The 18783-nt window shown below is 41.1% G+C and overlaps 1 protein-coding gene across 1 annotated transcript in view; it reads left to right on the top strand.

The window, feature by feature from the left end:
* The first annotated feature begins 796 nt into the window (after positions 1-796).
* ankdd1a (ankyrin repeat and death domain containing 1A) overlaps positions 797-18783 on the top strand; it is a 132437-nt gene continuing 114450 nt past the window's right edge. Inside the window, exons 1-3 of the mRNA XM_034184889.1 lie at positions 797-929; positions 12061-12164; positions 13778-13876. Of these exons, the coding sequence (XP_034040780.1) occupies positions 896-929; positions 12061-12164; positions 13778-13876 (237 nt within the window). The 5' untranslated portion in view covers positions 797-895. The remainder of the gene's footprint in view (positions 930-12060; positions 12165-13777; positions 13877-18783) is intronic.

The following is an 18783-nucleotide window of genomic DNA, read 5'->3' as shown; positions in this document are numbered from 1 at the left end:
TAAACAGTTTTCATTCATTCATTCATTCATTCATTCATTCAAACAGGATGACGACGTCGCCTCGGAGCGCTGCGCAACGTCCCGCTCCGTGGGAAGTCCTTACAGCGATAGAAACAATCCAAAATCTCTCATCAGCCGTTAAAATTTTCACAGAAAGAGGAGCGGAGGGATGCGCTACCGTGCCGCTCATGGCGCGGCACAAAACCACCTCTGTGTTGGTCTCACAGGATGGCTTTCAGATGGCTCAGACAATTTTCAGTGGCTTTTCAGTCATGTGACTATCCGAGAAATTGTGCATGAGCTGGACATGCCACAACATGTCCTGTGAGGCTTCATCACGGCGTTATAAAATCAAATTTTCACTGTGTGTTGTGATTGAATCGCTACGATGACTGGTCCAAGATGGCGGCCACATTTCTTGCACCTCAGCAACCGAATCAGACGACAGGAAAACGTTCAGCTTTGCCGAGTGTGAGTCAATTCAAACATGGCCGAAAGGAGGCGCTCCTGAATTTAAGAAAACATTTCCACAAATTCAGCCTCCTTAATCAGGCATGCAGTACAGCTAAAATGCTTTTGATTTCTTTTTAATTGCCCACCAAACAGTTTCCACTGAACCATAGTGGTGTGATTATTATAATTATTATAATTCATTGTGTGTTCTACAGCCCGAATGATAATTTTCTTAGCCAGCTGCCACAAATGATTTTTCCATATTTTGGTTCAAATTTGGTTCAATTTGGTCAAATTTTTCGTAATTTTATTTTGAAGTAAATAACAGGAAGGCACATTGATATTCCTGCGCAGCTTGACGTCGGTGCCTGGCGCGGATCCAGCTATGTGCTGGAGAGACCGCGGACTGAAATGAATTAGAGTCCACTTTACCAAAGGACAGATGGAGGACCACCTGATGTCAGACGATGATGTTTGTGAGTGTGGGAACTACCTCATTTTACAGCTTGTTTTCGGTAGGATACCCGCAGATACCACATCTCAGAAACACAAAGTATTTGTCATATCGATCATAGTCATAGCCGCCTCTATGATTCTGGCGCTGCAGTTATTATTTTTTTAAATACTTGTTCAGTCTCAAGCAGGTAGTGTAACTCTCTTCCTGACTATAATTGACATGTAATTTGCCTGTGTTTTATAAAAAAAAATACATCACGGTGTTAAGGGCGTTTCCACAGTGTTTCTGGTAGTTCCAGTGACGCTGGTCATCCAGCAGCACATCATCTAAAGTTCAACGTAAAAATCAGTGTCGTCCTCGTAGGTCAATCATTTTTTTCACAAACGTGACACAGCTTCATTAGGAACTGAAGCTGCAGCCACTGTAGAGCTCAGTCCCTTGCTCAAGGAGTCTGTCTTAAACAGGATTCAAACCAGCAACACTTCTGTGATTGGACGACACCGTCTCTGGCATTGATTTCTGTTTAATCCGCGAGATGGTAGACGCAGCCTCTGAGCTGTTGCCAGGCTTGTTTCGCCTTATTACGTGTTGTCAGACATTAGATTAAATAGAAATGGATGATTCACTGACTTAAACTTGTGAGTGAGTATTATATGTCGTAATATGTATATGTCGCAGACATGAACGAGCAAAAACTCTTCAGTATCTCTCCATGTCATTCACGGGAGCATTAGCATGACTAAACCCTTTCAGGTTGGGGGGGGGGCTCTGCCCTCACAGACCCCGACCCCCGCCTTTTTAAACATTTTTTTCTTTTTTTTGACTTTCAACTTCTGGGGGGTGCCACTCTCCAGACCCCCCTAATTACAGCCCTCTTAACCCCCTGCCACTTTAAGCAGTTTTTTAATGTAGATATAAATTAATATTCAAACTTTTCAGCTAATTGACAGTAGGGCTGTACAATATGGCCAAATTATCATATCAATATTTTCATATCAATATGATATACAGTATGACTATGATTTCACACAAAGTGCAGCAACAATGAAAATGAAACATTGTTAAACAAAACGGTAATAATTCCACACTCGTTTTGCACTCATCATAAGGTTAGGATGCAGTGCCCTCTAAAAGTATTGGAACACTTGGTATTTCACACATTTTAATTTGTTTATGCCATTTCAAATACAAGAAATCAAAAAAATATAAAGATAAAAATTTCTAAAATTATCTTCCTTAAACTCAAGCAAAGCTCTAAGACTTGATAATACCTGTAAATAATAATCAATTTTATTGACAGTTTTCTTCAGACAAGTCAGGTGATGGAAACATGAACATTTCCAAAACACTGAATATGTCTTGGACTTTATTTACATCAATTATGAAGAAATACAAAAGTTTCTTTCACCAAAACATCAAATCTAGGCTTGCATCTCAGATGTACTTTCTGGCAAATTGTAGCTGGACTATCATGTCTTCTTTTTAAGAAAATTCTCTACACCACTTCATCAGGAAGCTGGATTTTCTATTTTTAATCAATTTATATCAAGTTGTAGAGATATAGATGTAGAGATGTATATCAAGTTGCTTCTAGTTTGAGTTTAATGGCCCGGTCACACGGGATATGATGATTCCTGAACAAAGGTAAAAACTAAAAAAGTCACAAATCGTTAAGAAAAGGTGGACAAATGAGTTTCTACTTTTTCCATCACTGAATAGCCTGCGAATCAAGAGTGCAAAAGCAGTGAAAGAGGAACAAAACGAAACTGAATCTAACATTGATCTTGATGCTTTAAACGAAATGCACCTGGAGCCACTGCTGGAGCAGTGTGTGTCTGCATCCTGCTTTGCGTTCCAGGACTGGGACGAAGCTCTGTCACTGACGCCTTAGTCCTGGAGAAGCTGCAAAGAGAAGCACACGATCCGACCCACTGTGGAGATCTGTGCACACGTTGGTGGATCCACCTGCGCTGGTTGCTCCAGAACAAAAGAGGAATCATCTCTTTCATCATCAGAATCCTCACTGTCTGGTTCAGACTTTGATGACGTCCTGCGTGCTCCGTCTTGCTAAAAAAAAAAAAGAAGAAAAAAGCGCTTGCTCAACATTCATAAGACGCCTCATTTTTACACAACAAAAACAAAACAAAACAAAAAACACCACCACACTGGCCACACATGCTAAATACTCCACCAAAATAATATACACTCCAAATACACCAAATATTTGTTTTTTTGCATTGTAGAAATGCACGCCTTTCTCAACGGTAACGTAAACGGCACTCACATTTCCAGATGTACAGGGGGACACACTGCTTCCTTGTCAGAGCTGGGAACATCAGAACGCAAAGTTCAGAGTCCTTCTTAGAGCGCGACCGATATATCAGCCGGCCGATATTATCGGCCGATATAAGCCCTTTTCAAAGTACTCACCATTGGCCGAAATTTTGCCGATAAAACGCAGATAATTTCTCAAAAACAGAACAGTTACTGAAATAACGTTTGTGTCTGCAATGTGAAATGTCCTTGCACCGTGTGTCCAGTAGATGGAACTCTGACTCCATTCAACTGAGAGCTGCTTACACCCCTGCTTAAATGTGTTCATTACCGCCCCCATAGTTTGCCGTCACACTGCACTGATTGGCTTGACAAAAGCATACAAGTACGTTTATAAGGATGTTGTTTGTAATAACTTTGTGATTACATTCACCCCACATTTCTCCCGTTTCAGTACAACTCAGTTTGATTAACTCAGTTTATGTAGTAATGTATCAAATGTGCTTCATTGCGTCTGTCACACTTTTTATTAAGCCCACGTTGTGTAGACCTTATTTCTAGCATGAAAAAATTTTGTTTACTGCTAAGAGGTTGAAACATTCAGATTCACTCGTCGCCCCGTAGGGTTCTGGGAATTACTGCCATTCGCCTTGCGTTACTGCCCGTTACGATATAATTTTGGACCGTTACGCTTATTTTGGACCGTGTAATCAACCGTTTCTGCAGCGCGACTCCAGTTTGAAGCGTGAATCACTGAAGCAATGCTTCGATTCAATGGCTCGTGGCTCTTTGATTTGCTGCGCTCGTTTCAAAGCCATTAAAATATCATTAGTCATTTTTGTGTGTATTGAAGTCATTAACTGGGACTCTTGTTGCAGTCAACAAACGAGAATCGTCCTCCTTTGTCACAGATTCAAACGCTGCGCGGCTCTGTGCTGAAACAGAGTCCGCTCGGAATTAATAACTTCAAAACTAATCGCTGCTTTAAATAAAATGACACCTCTTACAAACGTTGCAATACAGACAATAAACTACAATAAGCTAAAACGTTTTTTCCTCCCAAAATGAGACGTCTATGAGCTGTAGAGCTCAGCTCATAGGTATGGAAAGACATTCATGCCACTAATAATGTCTGAAAGGAAATGCTTTTGACAAAAACTAACAGATTTTATTTCTGTTTATGTCCAGAGTTCAAGGATCCAGTAACCAATTTCATATTTATTTACTTTAAGACTCAATAAAATGTTGTTCAATTTCAATGTAATCATCTTATAAAGCGCCAAATTACAATAAAAGCCATCTCAAGGTGCCTCACACAGAACAGTTCAACATAAAAAAATTAAAATAAATTTAAAAAAATTAAAATACCTAATTAAAAACAGAAGTAAAAGAATAAAACATAAAATAAAAACTACTCATAACAAAGAGAATAAAAATAGTTTTTTGTTTTCCACCCAAAGGGACCAAGAATGAAGGGCGAATGTTTCAAGATTTGTTTAATAACTTTTGTAGAGTTGAGGTTTTTTTTGTTTTTTTTTTGTAATGTTATTTATCTTTTCCTTAGAGATTAATGCAACTTTGCACAGATTTTTTTGTACTAGACAGTTCTTTGTTACTGTTCTTGAAAATTGCACAAACATACTCTAGGGTCTTGTGAAAAGAATCTTATTTTACTGTTATGATAGTTTCCTCACATGTTATATCAGGGTCAATGTTTTCTTGTTAAAATGTTCTACCAGCACTAAAACCAACCTCTGCTTGCACTAAGGTTGTTTGAAAGTTTTTTTTGTTGTTTTTGAAAGTTGCAGAATAGAAAAATAAAGGAGTCTTGTGAAAATAATGTTTCCTTAGTGTTGGTGTTTCTTTCCTCTCACAATTACTTGTCTGCAACTGAAAAAGTTTTTCTACCTGTAATATAACCTATATCTAAGTTGCAGCAACAAGAGGTACAAGATCAGATGTATTTCACAACTCTTTTTAAGGATATGTATTTGCTAATTTCACAAAAGTTTAATTCTTGATTGCATTTTTTGAACTTGAATATTCTTCTCTGTTATAAAGTTAATCAATATGAGGACAAAGCTTCAGCTTTTAGCTCATACCTTTTTTGTTAAGGGTCCAAAAAAGAACATTTTATTCCTAAAAAAAACAAAACAAAAACTAATAATATCGGCTGATTTATCGATTATTGGCATCGGCCTCAAAAAATCCATATCGGTCGGGCTCTAGTCCTACTGTGTCCCCCCAAAAAAGTAGAAAATATTGGCATTTAAACTCACAAGAAAACTTTTCTTTTTTCAGCATTGGGGGGGGGGGGGGGGGGGGGGAGAGAAAGAGAGAGATAGCGCTCTCTCTCTCTCTCTCGCTCTCTCTCTCTCTGCCTTTTTTTCAAAACCCTGGTGTTTCTGATCACCGGGCGCTGTGGCTGTGTGGATCAAGCAGTTAATCACATGTACGCTCACGGGTTTCGATTACCAGTTCTGATCACGCACGCACAGGCACTGCGTACGTGGATTAGACACACATGCACACCCACGCGCTTCACATTCTCTCCAGCTGATTCACTGTGGATGAATGCATTCATTGTTTGGATGTGTTGTAGTGCACGTACTGTACATGTTCGTGCAAAGGACTGTCTTGTACATAATTCAGCAACTAAGACATTCAGAAAATAATGCAGCCATTTGCGATCACAGTGGGTTTTCTGTTTTCGTATGTCACATCTCTGTGAATCAAAGCTGTTCACACGCGAATGTCTGCTGGTGCTGGAACTTTTTCCACACTTGATCCTCAAAGTCACGCTTCTGTAAGCTGCCGCCTGGTTTGCACAAACCGAGGCGCAGTTCGCGCTTAAAGATCACTGCAGACGACACGAAATATTAATACGTCGTGTCGGCCCTCTGCAGCTCCTCGGAAACAAGGCTGATCGCGCTCCTGCAAAGCCCCCCTGCTGCGAACAAATACGCAGCCATCAAGGATCACCTCCACAAAACTTTTGAACTGTCAGACGCTGAAAGGCCAGCAGGCTCGTCTCTCTGCACAGGCTGAAGGACAGCAAGCCCTTCAGAGTTCATGGACAAAATGCTGCAGCTCCTGAGAGGACACCGACAGGACGTTTTGTGCATCAGCTCTCTCCTCTCCTCAGGTGCGTGCAGCACTGGCCAACACCACAATCACGGACTGCCGTGCGCTGGCGGAGGAGGCCGATAAATGCTTCCTGGCTGGCCCCATTACATGCAGTGGCAGAAGCCCCACACCACAAACCAGCACTGCCCGCGGAAGAGCTGCATTTCTCCGCCACAGCAGCGCTCACAAACCGGCTTCTGTACTGTATGAAAACATTCAGCTGGTCGAACGAATTCGAACTAAATGGTAACGTTACAAAAACTAAGCAAACCCTAAGAAACCGTCAAGAGTGACAGCAAAATGAAATATGGACGAATTGAGGTTTTCAGTGGCATTCGTTCAAATGTTTCGAGAGTTTAAAAATCCTGACGAAGTGCCAGCTGCAGGAACGAAGCTGCACGAAGGTTAAACGGTGTCAACGAAAGTCTAGATTTCTTGTTTCGTTTGGGCTTCATTATCCTTTGTTAGTGCAGTGGCTGGGCCATAAGGAAGATAATTTTAGATTTATTTATCTAAAGTTGTGTCACTGGTGTGTCACTCAGACAGCGAAATTAAGAGGTTATTTAAAAATAGGTCCTTCAGAGAGCAAAATTAAGAGGTTACATAGGTTTTATACAGAACAGAGGAGGAGTAAATTACCTGTATTTCTTTCAGCCTGAGCATCTTTACATTATATCTTATGAATCAACAGCTGCCTGCTCGTTTAAAATCACTGGAGAAACATGTACATATAAGACAACCCAAATTAAAGGAGAAATGTGGCTTTTAACAACCTGGACCTCATTTCTGGCATAAAATAAGGTTGTTTACTGACCAGTGTAACTTTGGTGTCATTATTAGTCCACGGTTCAAACAAAGTGTTCAGTTCAAATCAGAGTCAAACATTTTTGTTCTTGTACTAAGTTGGATTAGAACTTTTTGTGGTACATAGAACCAACTACTGTAAAGGAGGAGCCTACCAGTCAATATGTGTCAATGATTTCAAAATGCAGCTCTTTTCAACCAGACTTGTGGTGCCGTGTCTTGTCAATCATCTGTGTCCAATTAGATTTTAGGGGAGTCTAGTGCAAGCCTGGCCTCCGCTCTAGCTCCACCCATGCCAGCAAGTGTTCAACATTTGACATTTCCTGTTTCACTGTGGACTCAAAATTTGGCACTTCCTGATTCAGTGTGAACTTACCACTGAGTTCCTGTGAGATTTCATGAGATCTCGTCTGCCGATCCAGGAAGTATTTGACATTTGACATTTCCTGTTTCACTGATGACTCAAAATTTGGCACTTCCTGTTTGGAACTCCCTGTACCATGAGCGGGCTTCACATTGCTTCATTTGTATATATAATGGCTGAGTAGCTCCTTATCATTTGATTGGTGGGTTGTTTGTCACGTGACATGGATTATTTATACCATTTGTCATTGTGTTTCACTGCCCGTGCAATAGTTATTTTTAGCGTGCAATTTTGGTGCTATATGAAATGTGCTGTGCACGCCCTGACCACCTCACATGGGCATACTACTGGGGGCAGTGTTTAGCTAAACATAGCGGAGTTTGTTTTGCTGGCAGATGACGATTTGATAAAGATAATTGACTCTGCTAATTCTTCTAACAGAAAAAAAGATCCACCACACTGTAAGCCAACTCGAGGCATGAAGAGCTGTTAAGCCCTGAGCCACACAGCATGTTTTTTGTTTTGTTTTTTTTGGTACGAGAGGAGCTATTCAACAAGCATGGGAGAATAGTGGCTCTGAGAGGCTCTTAGAGGCAGAATATTCAGTTAACGAGGCTCCTTTCTGAGCATGGCGCTAATTTCATGAAGTTCAAAATTTTGCAGATTTGGTACCCTAACCCATACCTGGAAGAGATGTAGATTCCTCTACAGCCGGTAGGCAGGGGTACGCCCTTGCTGCATCAAGTGCTGTGTTTGGCTGTGACATAAAACAAGTTAAAAAGACAAAATAATTTTTGTTTAAGTCTTTGGAGGGTTGCGGCTTGTTTTGTGCTGATGGATTGTCCATGGCCTGGCACCCACTGTAGTCAGGTCCTCGAGTAAAACACTAAACTTCAAAACTGTTCAACCTCAGCCATGTTGACTTGATGATCTTCTTGTTCTCGTCATTGTTTACCATGCCTACAGGGTCAGTGTGTCTGGAGGACTGTCACCACACTGTCTTCCTGCACCTTAACACAGTTCACCTTTTTCTCCTTCCAAAGTATTCCTTTGCTGTGTCCATCCACCTCCACTTCACTTCTCTTGTCTTTGTCTTCCCATGGACCTCTCATCACAATTCTGTTGACATGGTCATTGTCTTTTCTCATTGTGTGTCCATCACACCATCTCAGCCTGCATTCAGTCAGTCAAACTAGGGATGCACGAGCCACAATTTCTTACTTCTGATCCGATCTTAATACCTGAATTTGGATATCTGCCAATACTCTGTTTGCTTTAATATTATCATTATTGTTGATTTTATATGAGGATTTTCTTAAAAAGGAGACCTGAAAGTTTAGCTACAATTTGCCAGAAGGTGTATCTAAGATGCAGGCCTAGATTTGATGTTTTGGTGAAATAATTACTTTATTACTTCAGTACTTTATTTTTTATAGACTTAAAGAGAAAAAAGCAGCACTCTTTCTCTCTGTCTGTCTCTCCTTCTCAATTTTCAATTTCAGTGGAGCTTTATTGACATGGGAAACATATGTTTACATTGTCAAAGCAAGTGTTAAGAGTAGAAATTAAAAATTAAGTCCCCTCTCGCTCTCTCTCCCTCTCTGTCTGTCTCTCTTCCTCTCTCTTTGTCTGTCTCTCTCCCTCTCTCTCTCCCTGTCTCTCTTTGTCTTTGTCTCTATCTCTCGGTCTGTCTTTGCCATCTCAATTTTCAATTTCATTGGAGCTTTATTGACATGGGAAACATGTTTACATTGTCAAAGCAAGTGTTACGAGTAAAAATTAAAAATTAAGTCCTCTCCCTCTCTCTTTCTCTCTCTCGTTTGCTCTCTCTCTTTCTCTCTCTCATTCACTCTGTCTTTCTCTCGCTGTTTTTCTGCTGAGCAAGCTTGGAACTTTTTGGAAACACGAAGCCTTTCAACTGTATAATAAACCGTAAATTTGTAAATGTATCACCAGCGATGCTCACGCAACAAACTCTTGATTAATACTGAAGGATTTAGATTATTTTCCACTTTCAGCAGGCAGAATCTCTGTTCTGCTGTCCCCAGCTGCGCTGTGAGCTGGCTTTTCCTAGCATTTCACAGTCTTGGACGATGCAGTGGCTAACTTTCAGCACACATTTTCAGCAACATTTCAGTTAATTTTTTAAATCCGTGTTCAACGAACAGACAATTTGAACCCAAGAGCTGGGCGGACATTTGCCACTTCCTGTGGCTTAGAACACTGCAGAAGAGAGCTCTCAAACAGCTCAGCTTCAGAAACCTCCCCCTCCCCTCCTCACGATACGCAGCAAACAAAGCAGAGAGCATGCAGCAGCAGTTGAGAGGCTTCACAGTGGCTCCTCTCTGGTATCGGAAAATGTCGCAGGTTGTATCGGTATTTTCCAATACTTAAATTACAGTTGTATGTAAAGGTTTGGGCACCCTTGATGATTTCCATGATTTTCCTTTATAAATCATTGGTTGTTTGGATCAGCAATTTCTGTTAAATATATCATATAGCAGACAAACACAGTGATATTTGAGAAGTGAAGTGAAGTTTCTAGTATTTACAGAAAGTCTGCAATAACTCTTTAAACAAAATTAGTCAGGTGCATAAATTTGGGCACCCTTGTCATTTTATTATTTGAATACATTTAGCACTAATTATTGGAACACAAAATTGGTTTGGTAAGCTCATTGACCCTTGGCCTCCTTACACAGGTGGCCATTTTCAAATGTTTCCCCTTTTTGCATCTCTTCTAATGAGTGGCAACATGGGAGCCTCTAAACACCTCTCTCCATACAGATCTTCTCCAAATCTTTCAGGTTTGGAGTTTCAGTTCCCTCCAAAGATTTTCTATTGAGTTCATGTCTGGAGACTGGCCAGGACACTCCAGGACCTTGAAATGCTTCTTACGGAGCCCCTCCTTAGTTGCCCTGGCTGTGTGTTTGGGGTCATTGTCATGCTGGAAGACCCAGCCATGACCCATCTTCAATGATCTTACTGAGGGAAGGAGGTTGTTTGCAATACATGACCCCATCCATCCTCCCTTCAATACGATGCAGTCGTCCTGTCCCCTTTGCAGAAGAGCACCCCCAGAGTACGATGTTTCCACCCCCATGCTTCATGGTTGAGATGGTTTTCTTGGGGTTGTTCTCATCCTCTAAACATGGTAAGTGGAGTTGATTCCAAAAAGTTCTATTCTGGTCTCATCTGACCATATGACCTTCTCCCATGCCTCCTCTGGATCATCCAGATGGTCACTGGTGAACTTTAAACAGGCCTGGACATGTGCTGGCTTGAGCAGGGGGACCTTGCTACCCTGCAGGATTAAACCATGACAGCATCATGTGTTACTAATGTAATCTTTGTGACTGTGGTCCCAGCTCTCTTTAGGTCATTGACCAGGTCCTCTTGTGTAGTTCTGAGCTTTCTCAGAATCATTCTTACTCCACAAAGTGAGATCTTGCGTGGAATCTCAGACCGAGCGAGATTGACAGTCATCTTGTGTTTCTTCCACTTTCTAATAAATAATCATAACAGTTGTTGTCTTCTACCAAGCTGCTTTCCTGTTGTCCTGTAGTCCATCGCAGCCTTGTGCAGGTCTACAGTTTTGTCCCTGGTGTCCTTAGACAGCTCTTTGGTCTTGGCTGTGGTGGACAGGTTGGAGTGTGATTGATTGAGTGTGAACAGGTTTCTTTTATAAATAAATAAATACTTATTTGCAGCAGTAACATACAAATAAATTGTATAAAAATCATACATTGTGATTTCTGGATTTTTTTTTTAGATTATGTCTCTCACAGTGGACATGCACCTAAGAAGAAAATTTCAGACCCCTCCATGATTTCTACTTGCAAAACCGCAGGGTGTTCAAATACTTATTTTCCTCACTGTGTCAGAGTTTCAATATTTCTATTGGTCTCTGTTCAGTCATTGCTAAAAATTATCAGTGCATATATACTATAATGTGCTAGAGTGTAACGCTTGCGACAACAGTTGGATGTATCTTCTTTCGTCTGCAGACGCCTGAAACAAAGAAATGCTGTCCATTAGTTCCTGGTATCATTGAACAAGTAATATAATTATTCTGTTGAAGCAGAGTAAGAGATATAGCTAAGGTTTTGACACAAATAAATCAAGGACTTATTCTCAGCGTTACGCTTGCGACAGTTTTACCTTGCTTTAGAAACACGATGTTTTTTCTAAGAAATGACATTTCTACCTTTACAAAAATGTATACTGTGTGTTAGTATGAAGCACAAACAAACTGACAAAATACAAGGTTATTTCTTTAACATTCAACTTTAAATGATAATGCTAAATATCAATGCCACACAAAATTGATGAAAAAAGTGCTATTTTTGGGGTAAATTTCGTGCATATCTCTGGAACTGTGTGGAATTTTTCCATGAAATTTTTAGTACCTGTCAAAGAGACTATAGGCAGCTCACAGATAAATCTGGATGGTGCTAAATAAAATAATGGTTTGTTCATGACAAATGCAATGTAAATCAGCAGTTAGGCTTCATTATTTTTGAACTAGGCCTTATGGACACGTAGAGGCTAATCAGCGTTTGTTTCTATTGTATCTTCACAGTGCTGTGGTCAGAGAAGGAGTTCCATGATGCCACCAAGAGGAACGACATGGGGAAAATGCATGAACTGATCAAGAAGGGTGTGGATGTCAAGGCCAAAAATAAAGTAAATACTCACCAGCTGAATTCACTTCAGTGATAAAATCACACAGCCTTTCCAGCACGAGTGCAGTATTGTGTGTCATCAATATATATGATGTTTAGATCTGTATTTTTCTGTTAAACATCTTAAATATAGAAGTAGTATAGTTTAGATGAAATGGAAGCATGGTGAAGGAAACACATACTTTGGAGTTTTCCAAGCAGTCTTGATTTTCAGATTTTAAATGGAGTTCATATTTAACTGAATAAGTCTTTATTTATTTATTTACTCTTAATTGCCCACTAACAGTGACAGCTCTGAAGAATAAAATCAAAGAATAACAGTGTTGTCATTGGTAGAAAAAGTGTGAATTCCTCTCACAAACGCGAGTTCTACTACTGAACATTCTTGTTTGGTCTCCACCACACCATGGAACCACCTTGAGGAAAACACCAAGGGAGGCAACCCTAACCTCTCAAAAGTAACCATCTTTCTTCTACAACCAGCTAAAATGTGACCATTCCCTTGTGCTATACAAGCTGCTGGGATCCTCAACACCAAGGCACACACGTTCTGGATCATGTCCAGAAAAACGCACCACATGGCTAAAATGTCATCGCTAATGTTCCCTCACAATGCAAGTGATAGTCTTTGTCATTGGTCATACTTGCACTAGGCCTGGTTACCTTGTTCTGATTTGATAATTTCTATCATGGTTTGTGTCTTGCTTTCTGTTTTTGGTACTGTCTGGCATTGAGATTCATTGGGTAACGTCATTGGAATTTCTACGGATCAGAAGAAGAAAAGTTGCTGGAATCTTTACTGATGCTGGAGCGTCTGTAAAAATGACTGAAATGACACGTTCAAATGTGACAGAATCTCTGAGGAGTTCTGATAATAATTACTTTACCCTTCCACCCATATAAAAACCTGTCCCATCTAAATTAATTATGCAGCATGGGGTTTATTAATCAGTTCTGCTGCACGCATTTCAAGATTTTTACAGAGTCAGCAAATGAGGAAATATTTTGCAGTTTTACTCTCTGACCGTTATTCATGTTCATCACTAAGGTAAGAAACCAGACCAGTTTTCATCCCAAGTGCTCCTGAATGAGGAAGGGACTATCCAAGTGAGAATATAGTAAATGGAACAGTCCGTGTCAGTGACATGGCGTCTGAGTTGTTAGTGATCACACTGAAGCCTACCACACCAGAGTCCAACTGAACTGTGCCCCAGACCACCTCTGAAAGTCATCCCAGGCATGGTGATTGAAGCATCCTGTTTTCAAGATGAGTTGACTAACTGTTTTGCTTAATTATTTCAGTTATCTATAACACCAGTAAGTCCAAACTTTGTATAATTGTACCTTCATCTGGTTCATTAAGTTATTACCTCTACCAGTCAGTCAACAGAGGGTGGAGGTCATCCAGTCACTCCTGTCAGATTATGATGACCAAATTAAGATGAACTTTTGTGGGAAAATGGTCCTTGAGTGGAGAAAGTTTTCATCAAACAATAACCTGATTAGTTAGGTGCATCACATCTCAAATTATTAGTGGGCTTTATATCACGATTTAATGGATGTTGGACTAATGCCATGTTTGTATCGCTATACACCAAGTGTCTCTCTCTGTAGATTGATCGAAAAGCTCTTCATTGGGCAGCTGGAGCTGGGAATGAACAGGCCCTGCGTTTCCTGCTGGACTATGACACTGATGTGGATGAGAAGGACCTTGTAAGTAGAAAGCCTTTTGTACTTTGTATGCATTCTGACTTTTCGCAGCTCTGTTCAAACATTAAAAACTAGCTAAGACCAGTACAGGCCCTGAGGTCCGTTTGTGCCGGTGCTTATCTCTAGATTCCGCCAGGAAGTGGATGAAACTTTGACTCCCCCTGTCAGGATGCTGGTCTGACACAGGTTTACTTCCCCAGACAAGGCTGAGTGGACTGGGATAATACAGATGAAGTGACTTGTCCAAGGACACAGACAGAATGAACCCAGGTCTAAATATTGGTAGCCTAGATACTTGCTCTGCAAACATTACTAAGACCTATCAAAGTTGTATGAGTTTTGCTGTCTATGGTTGATTTCAATGCAAAAAGTTTAATTTCTGAGATGTCTTAACAATTTGTTTCGGATATTCTGTTGTCTTGTGCTCGGTGCAGATGGACAGCAGTGTGCTTATGTCTGTGCTAAACCAATTACAAGATTTTAAAAAGTATATAAATTGAGTTTCTGTCATGTACTGTCTCTGAGTTGTCATTATTTAACACATAGATGACTTTGATCAAGATGTTTAGACACATGTAATTGGTTCATCCAACCTATCGTATGTTGTGTGTCCATCTCAGCCACAAATGTGTTTGTGTTTATGCCATGGAAGGACAGGACATGACTTTCACATAAAGGCTGCAATAAATTTTGTGAAAACTGGTATAAATCTTCATTGTTTAATGTGATAGCTGTCATAGTTTCATGGTGTCGGGCAGCTGCACAAAAACTGGAAAGTAACCCGTCATCAGATACCAATTAATTTATTTTGTACTTATTTCATGTTGCTCAGGGTGCACGTGTGCCCACTTTTCTTCCTTCAAAGTTTAATTTGAGACACCCTGCAAAGGCATGTCCATGAAAGGAGGGAGGCCAAATGTGGTCTGTGGGCTGCCAGTTTGTTGGCCTGATTCAGGCACAGCACCTGACTTAATTTAATTTAATTAGCTTATAATGCGCCAAATCACAGCAAAAGCCGTCTCAAGGCCCCTTACATAAAACAAGTCAACATAAAATTGAATAAATAATTAAAAATGAATAATAAAATTCAAATACATAAATAAAAACAGAAGTAAAAGAATAAAACAAATCAAAATAAAAACTATCCATAAGAAAGAGAATAAAAATAGGTTTTGAGTCTTCACTTAAAAATGTCCACGGACTCAGACTGCCTCACAGTCACAGGAAGACTGTTCCACAGGGTGGGTGCACGATATGAAAAGGCTCTTTGACCTGCTGACTTCTTCACCCTGGGAACACAGAGAAGTCCCGCATCCTGCGGCAGCAAAGCCCGGGCCGGCACGTAGAGTTCCACCAGATCAGCCAGATAAGATGGCGCCAGTCCATGAACAACCTTATAAGTCAATAGCAAAACCTTAAAATCTGCTCTCACAGAGACAGGGAGCCAGTGCAAAGATGCCAAAATGGGTGTGATATGTTCAGACCTTTTGCTATGTGTCAGAAGTCTGGCGGCAGTGTTCTGAACCAGCTGAAGAACCCTAATGCTGGACTGTGGTAACCCTGAAAATAGAACATTACAATAATCTAGTCTAGAAGAAACAAAAGCATGAATCAGGGTCTCAGCATCAGCCATGGACAGGATGGGGCAGATCCTTGCTATATTTCTCAGATGGAAAAAAGCAGTCCTAGTAACATCCCTGATGTGGAGGTCAAAAGACAGCGTGGGATCAAAAATTACCCCAAGGTTCCTCATTTTGTTTGTATGATGTATGACACATGAACCCAGGCTGAGCGCCAGCTGGTCAAACTGATGCCGATGTCTCGCTGGACCAAGAACCATCATTTCAGTCTTATCAAAGTTTAAAAGTAGGAAGTTACTAGACATCCAACTTCTCACTGATAGAAGACAGTCGTCCAGGAATTTTATGGGAGTGAGATTTCCCGCAGTTATCGGCATGTACAACTGAGTATCATCAGCATAACAATGAAAGGCAATCCCAAAACTCCGCAGTATATGCCCAAGGGGTGCCACATACAGGAAGAAAAGCAAGGGGCCTAAAACAGATCCCTGTGGAACCCCAAATCTCATGTCAGCATGTCATGTCAGCATGTCAGCAGCCCGTGAAAGACGTCAAGGCTGTCTTCTCCACTCGCTCCATGTACAGATTGGCCACAATGGGGTAACTCAGACCACTGTGGAGAACACACAAGATTTTGTCAACAAGATCAAGGACCTGCAGCTGGAGGCAGATGAAACTATGGTGTCATTTGATGTGACATCGTTGTTCACCTGCATCCCCACCGCTGAGGCCATCTCAGCTGTGAGGCAGAGACTGCTGGAGGATGTGTCTCTACTTGAAAGGACCAAACTCACACCAGACCACATCTGCCAACTCTTGGAGATCTGTCTTAACACCACATATTTCCTGTTTAGGGGGAATTACTACAGGCAGATCCATGGTTGCGCGATGGGGTCTCTGGTATCCCCCATTGTGGCCAATCTGTACATGGAGCGAGTGGAGAAGACAGCCTTGACGTCTTTCACGGGCATCCCTCCCAGTCACTGGTTCAGATATGTCGATGACACATGGGTTAATATCAAGCAACAGGAGGTTGAGGACTTTACAGAACACATCAACTCGGTGGACTCCAATATCAAGTTCACACGTGAGGATGCCAGAAACAACCATTTAGCCTTCTTGGACTGTGATGTTACGATTGGAGAGAACAGGCAGCTCCAGACAGGGGTTTACAGAAAACCCACTCACACTGACCAATATCTGCTCTTTGGCTCAAAGCACCCCCTTGAAAACAAGCTCGGGGTGATCAGGACTCTTCAACACAGAGCCCTACAGGTGCCCACAACTGCAGAGGGAAGGGCTAAAGAACAACAACTTGTACGGAAAGCCCTCACAGTATGTGGGTACCCACGATGGTCCCTGGACAAAGTGTAGAAGTCCCAGAAAACAAAGAGACCAAATAGACAGGAGACAGAGACAAGAAGAAGAGTGTCTCTCCCTTTTTTAGCAGGAGTAGGGGAAAAACTACAGAGGATCTTCAGACAGCACAAAATCCCAGTTTACTTTAAACCGGTTAACACCTTGAGACAGAAATTAGTTCACCCTTAGGACAGGATCCCTAGTTACAAACAAAGCAATGTAGTGTATTCTATAAGATGTCAGGAAAACTGTAATGAACACTACATAGGTGAGACTAAGCAACCTTTACACAAAAGGCTATACCAGCACCGCAGCGAGGGCGCAAGTGGACCTCAGTCTGCAGTTCATCTCCACCTGAAAGACACTAACCACACGTTTGAGGACAAGGAAGTTAAAATCTTAGCCAGAGAGAAGAAATGGTTTGAGAGAGGGATCAAGGAGGCATTCTATGTGAAACAGTTGAAACCCAGCCTTAACCGGGGAGGGGATCTGAGACACGCTTTGTCCCCTGTTTACAATGGGGTACTCAGGTCAAAGCAGTTTCAGTCTTTTGTTCATGGTAATGAGTCATTCACGTCATCAGGAGAGTCGTCAAGGGAGCCATCAGGAGAGGCTTCCGTCCCATCATTAGGATGGACAGCTGCCCTGTCATTAGGAGGGTGCTAACTAGAGCCCAATAGGTGCTAATTAGAGCTATTGTTTAGTCACTAGCCTATAGCAGTCTGCCTCTCGGTAGGAGGGGTCTGGTTAGGTTTAAAACTCCAGCTTTTGTGGCTTCTGTTTATTCTTCTCTACAAGAGTCAAGACAGAAGTCAGACTACCAGAGCAAGAATTTTAGCTGAGGAAGCTTCTGCGATTTGAAGCAAAACGTCCTCGTGTCAAGCAACCCAGTCCAGTTGAAGATTCAAGCTTCTCTACTCCTTTCATGTTTTGGCACCATCACGATGGGATGACAGTAGCTGCTGTGCACAGCCTCCAGTCACAGCCACACAATAGAGGTGTTATGAGTGTGTTGGTGGTTTCCCTCATCAGTCTTCTTTTTGTACCATACTCAGTACCTTACTGTTTGTATTATGTCCGTCAAGGATGTAATAAAATCATTGGCGTTTATTTATTTATTTGTCTGTCTCTTAGCAGGTTTACATCAAAACTACTGCACAGATTTTGACAAACCTTTCACCACAGATAGATATTAGGCCATGGAAGACTCCATTAGATTTTGGAGGTGATCTGGATACGGATTCTGGATCAAGATTTCATTTTATATAGGCTTTTAAGGGTTGTGCCAAAACTACTTCACAGATTCTCACCAAATTTGTACCACAGATACCATACTGTTTTTATTACATCCACCAAGGACATAATAAAATCATTGGCATGGTTGATCTTCCATTAGGCCATGGAAGACTCCACTGAATTTTGGAGGTGATCTAGATTCTGTATCAGGATTTCAATTTGTATGCTTCACTTTGTTGGATTTTGATTATTACTATACGTCAAAACTACTTAACAGATTTTCACCAAATTTTCATCACACATTGGTGGCCTTGGATGACTCCATTAAATTTTCAAGGTGATCTGGATCCGGGTTCTGTAACAGAATTTCACTTTGTAGACTTTTAAGGATTATGTCAAATCTACTTCACAGATATGACATCATGATGTAAAACCAAGATTAGGAAGACACTATTTTGTTTCATCTTGTGGATTATATATCAGATTGCAACATCTTGATCAGTCGGACCATTCTGGATCAGTACGCAATTATTGCATTGTGTTGTGGAATCCGGATCCAGGTTAAGTCTGGGTAAGGATGTGAGTCACATTTCTGTTATTTTGATCCTCATCAACCCTTGGCAGCCGTCAGACATCTCGGATTGCTCTTGTTCTTAATTGAATGATGTAAATACAGTCTGAGACATACTTGGGAGTGTTCATGTTTCTGACCACTGAGTGTGTCAAGAAAACTGA

The sequence above is a fragment of the Thalassophryne amazonica genome, chromosome 2, assembly GCF_902500255.1.
Source record: "Thalassophryne amazonica chromosome 2, fThaAma1.1, whole genome shotgun sequence".
In the NCBI taxonomy this organism is placed as follows: domain Eukaryota; kingdom Metazoa; phylum Chordata; class Actinopteri; order Batrachoidiformes; family Batrachoididae; genus Thalassophryne; species Thalassophryne amazonica.
This window is presented reverse-complemented; position numbering and strand designations above follow the sequence as displayed.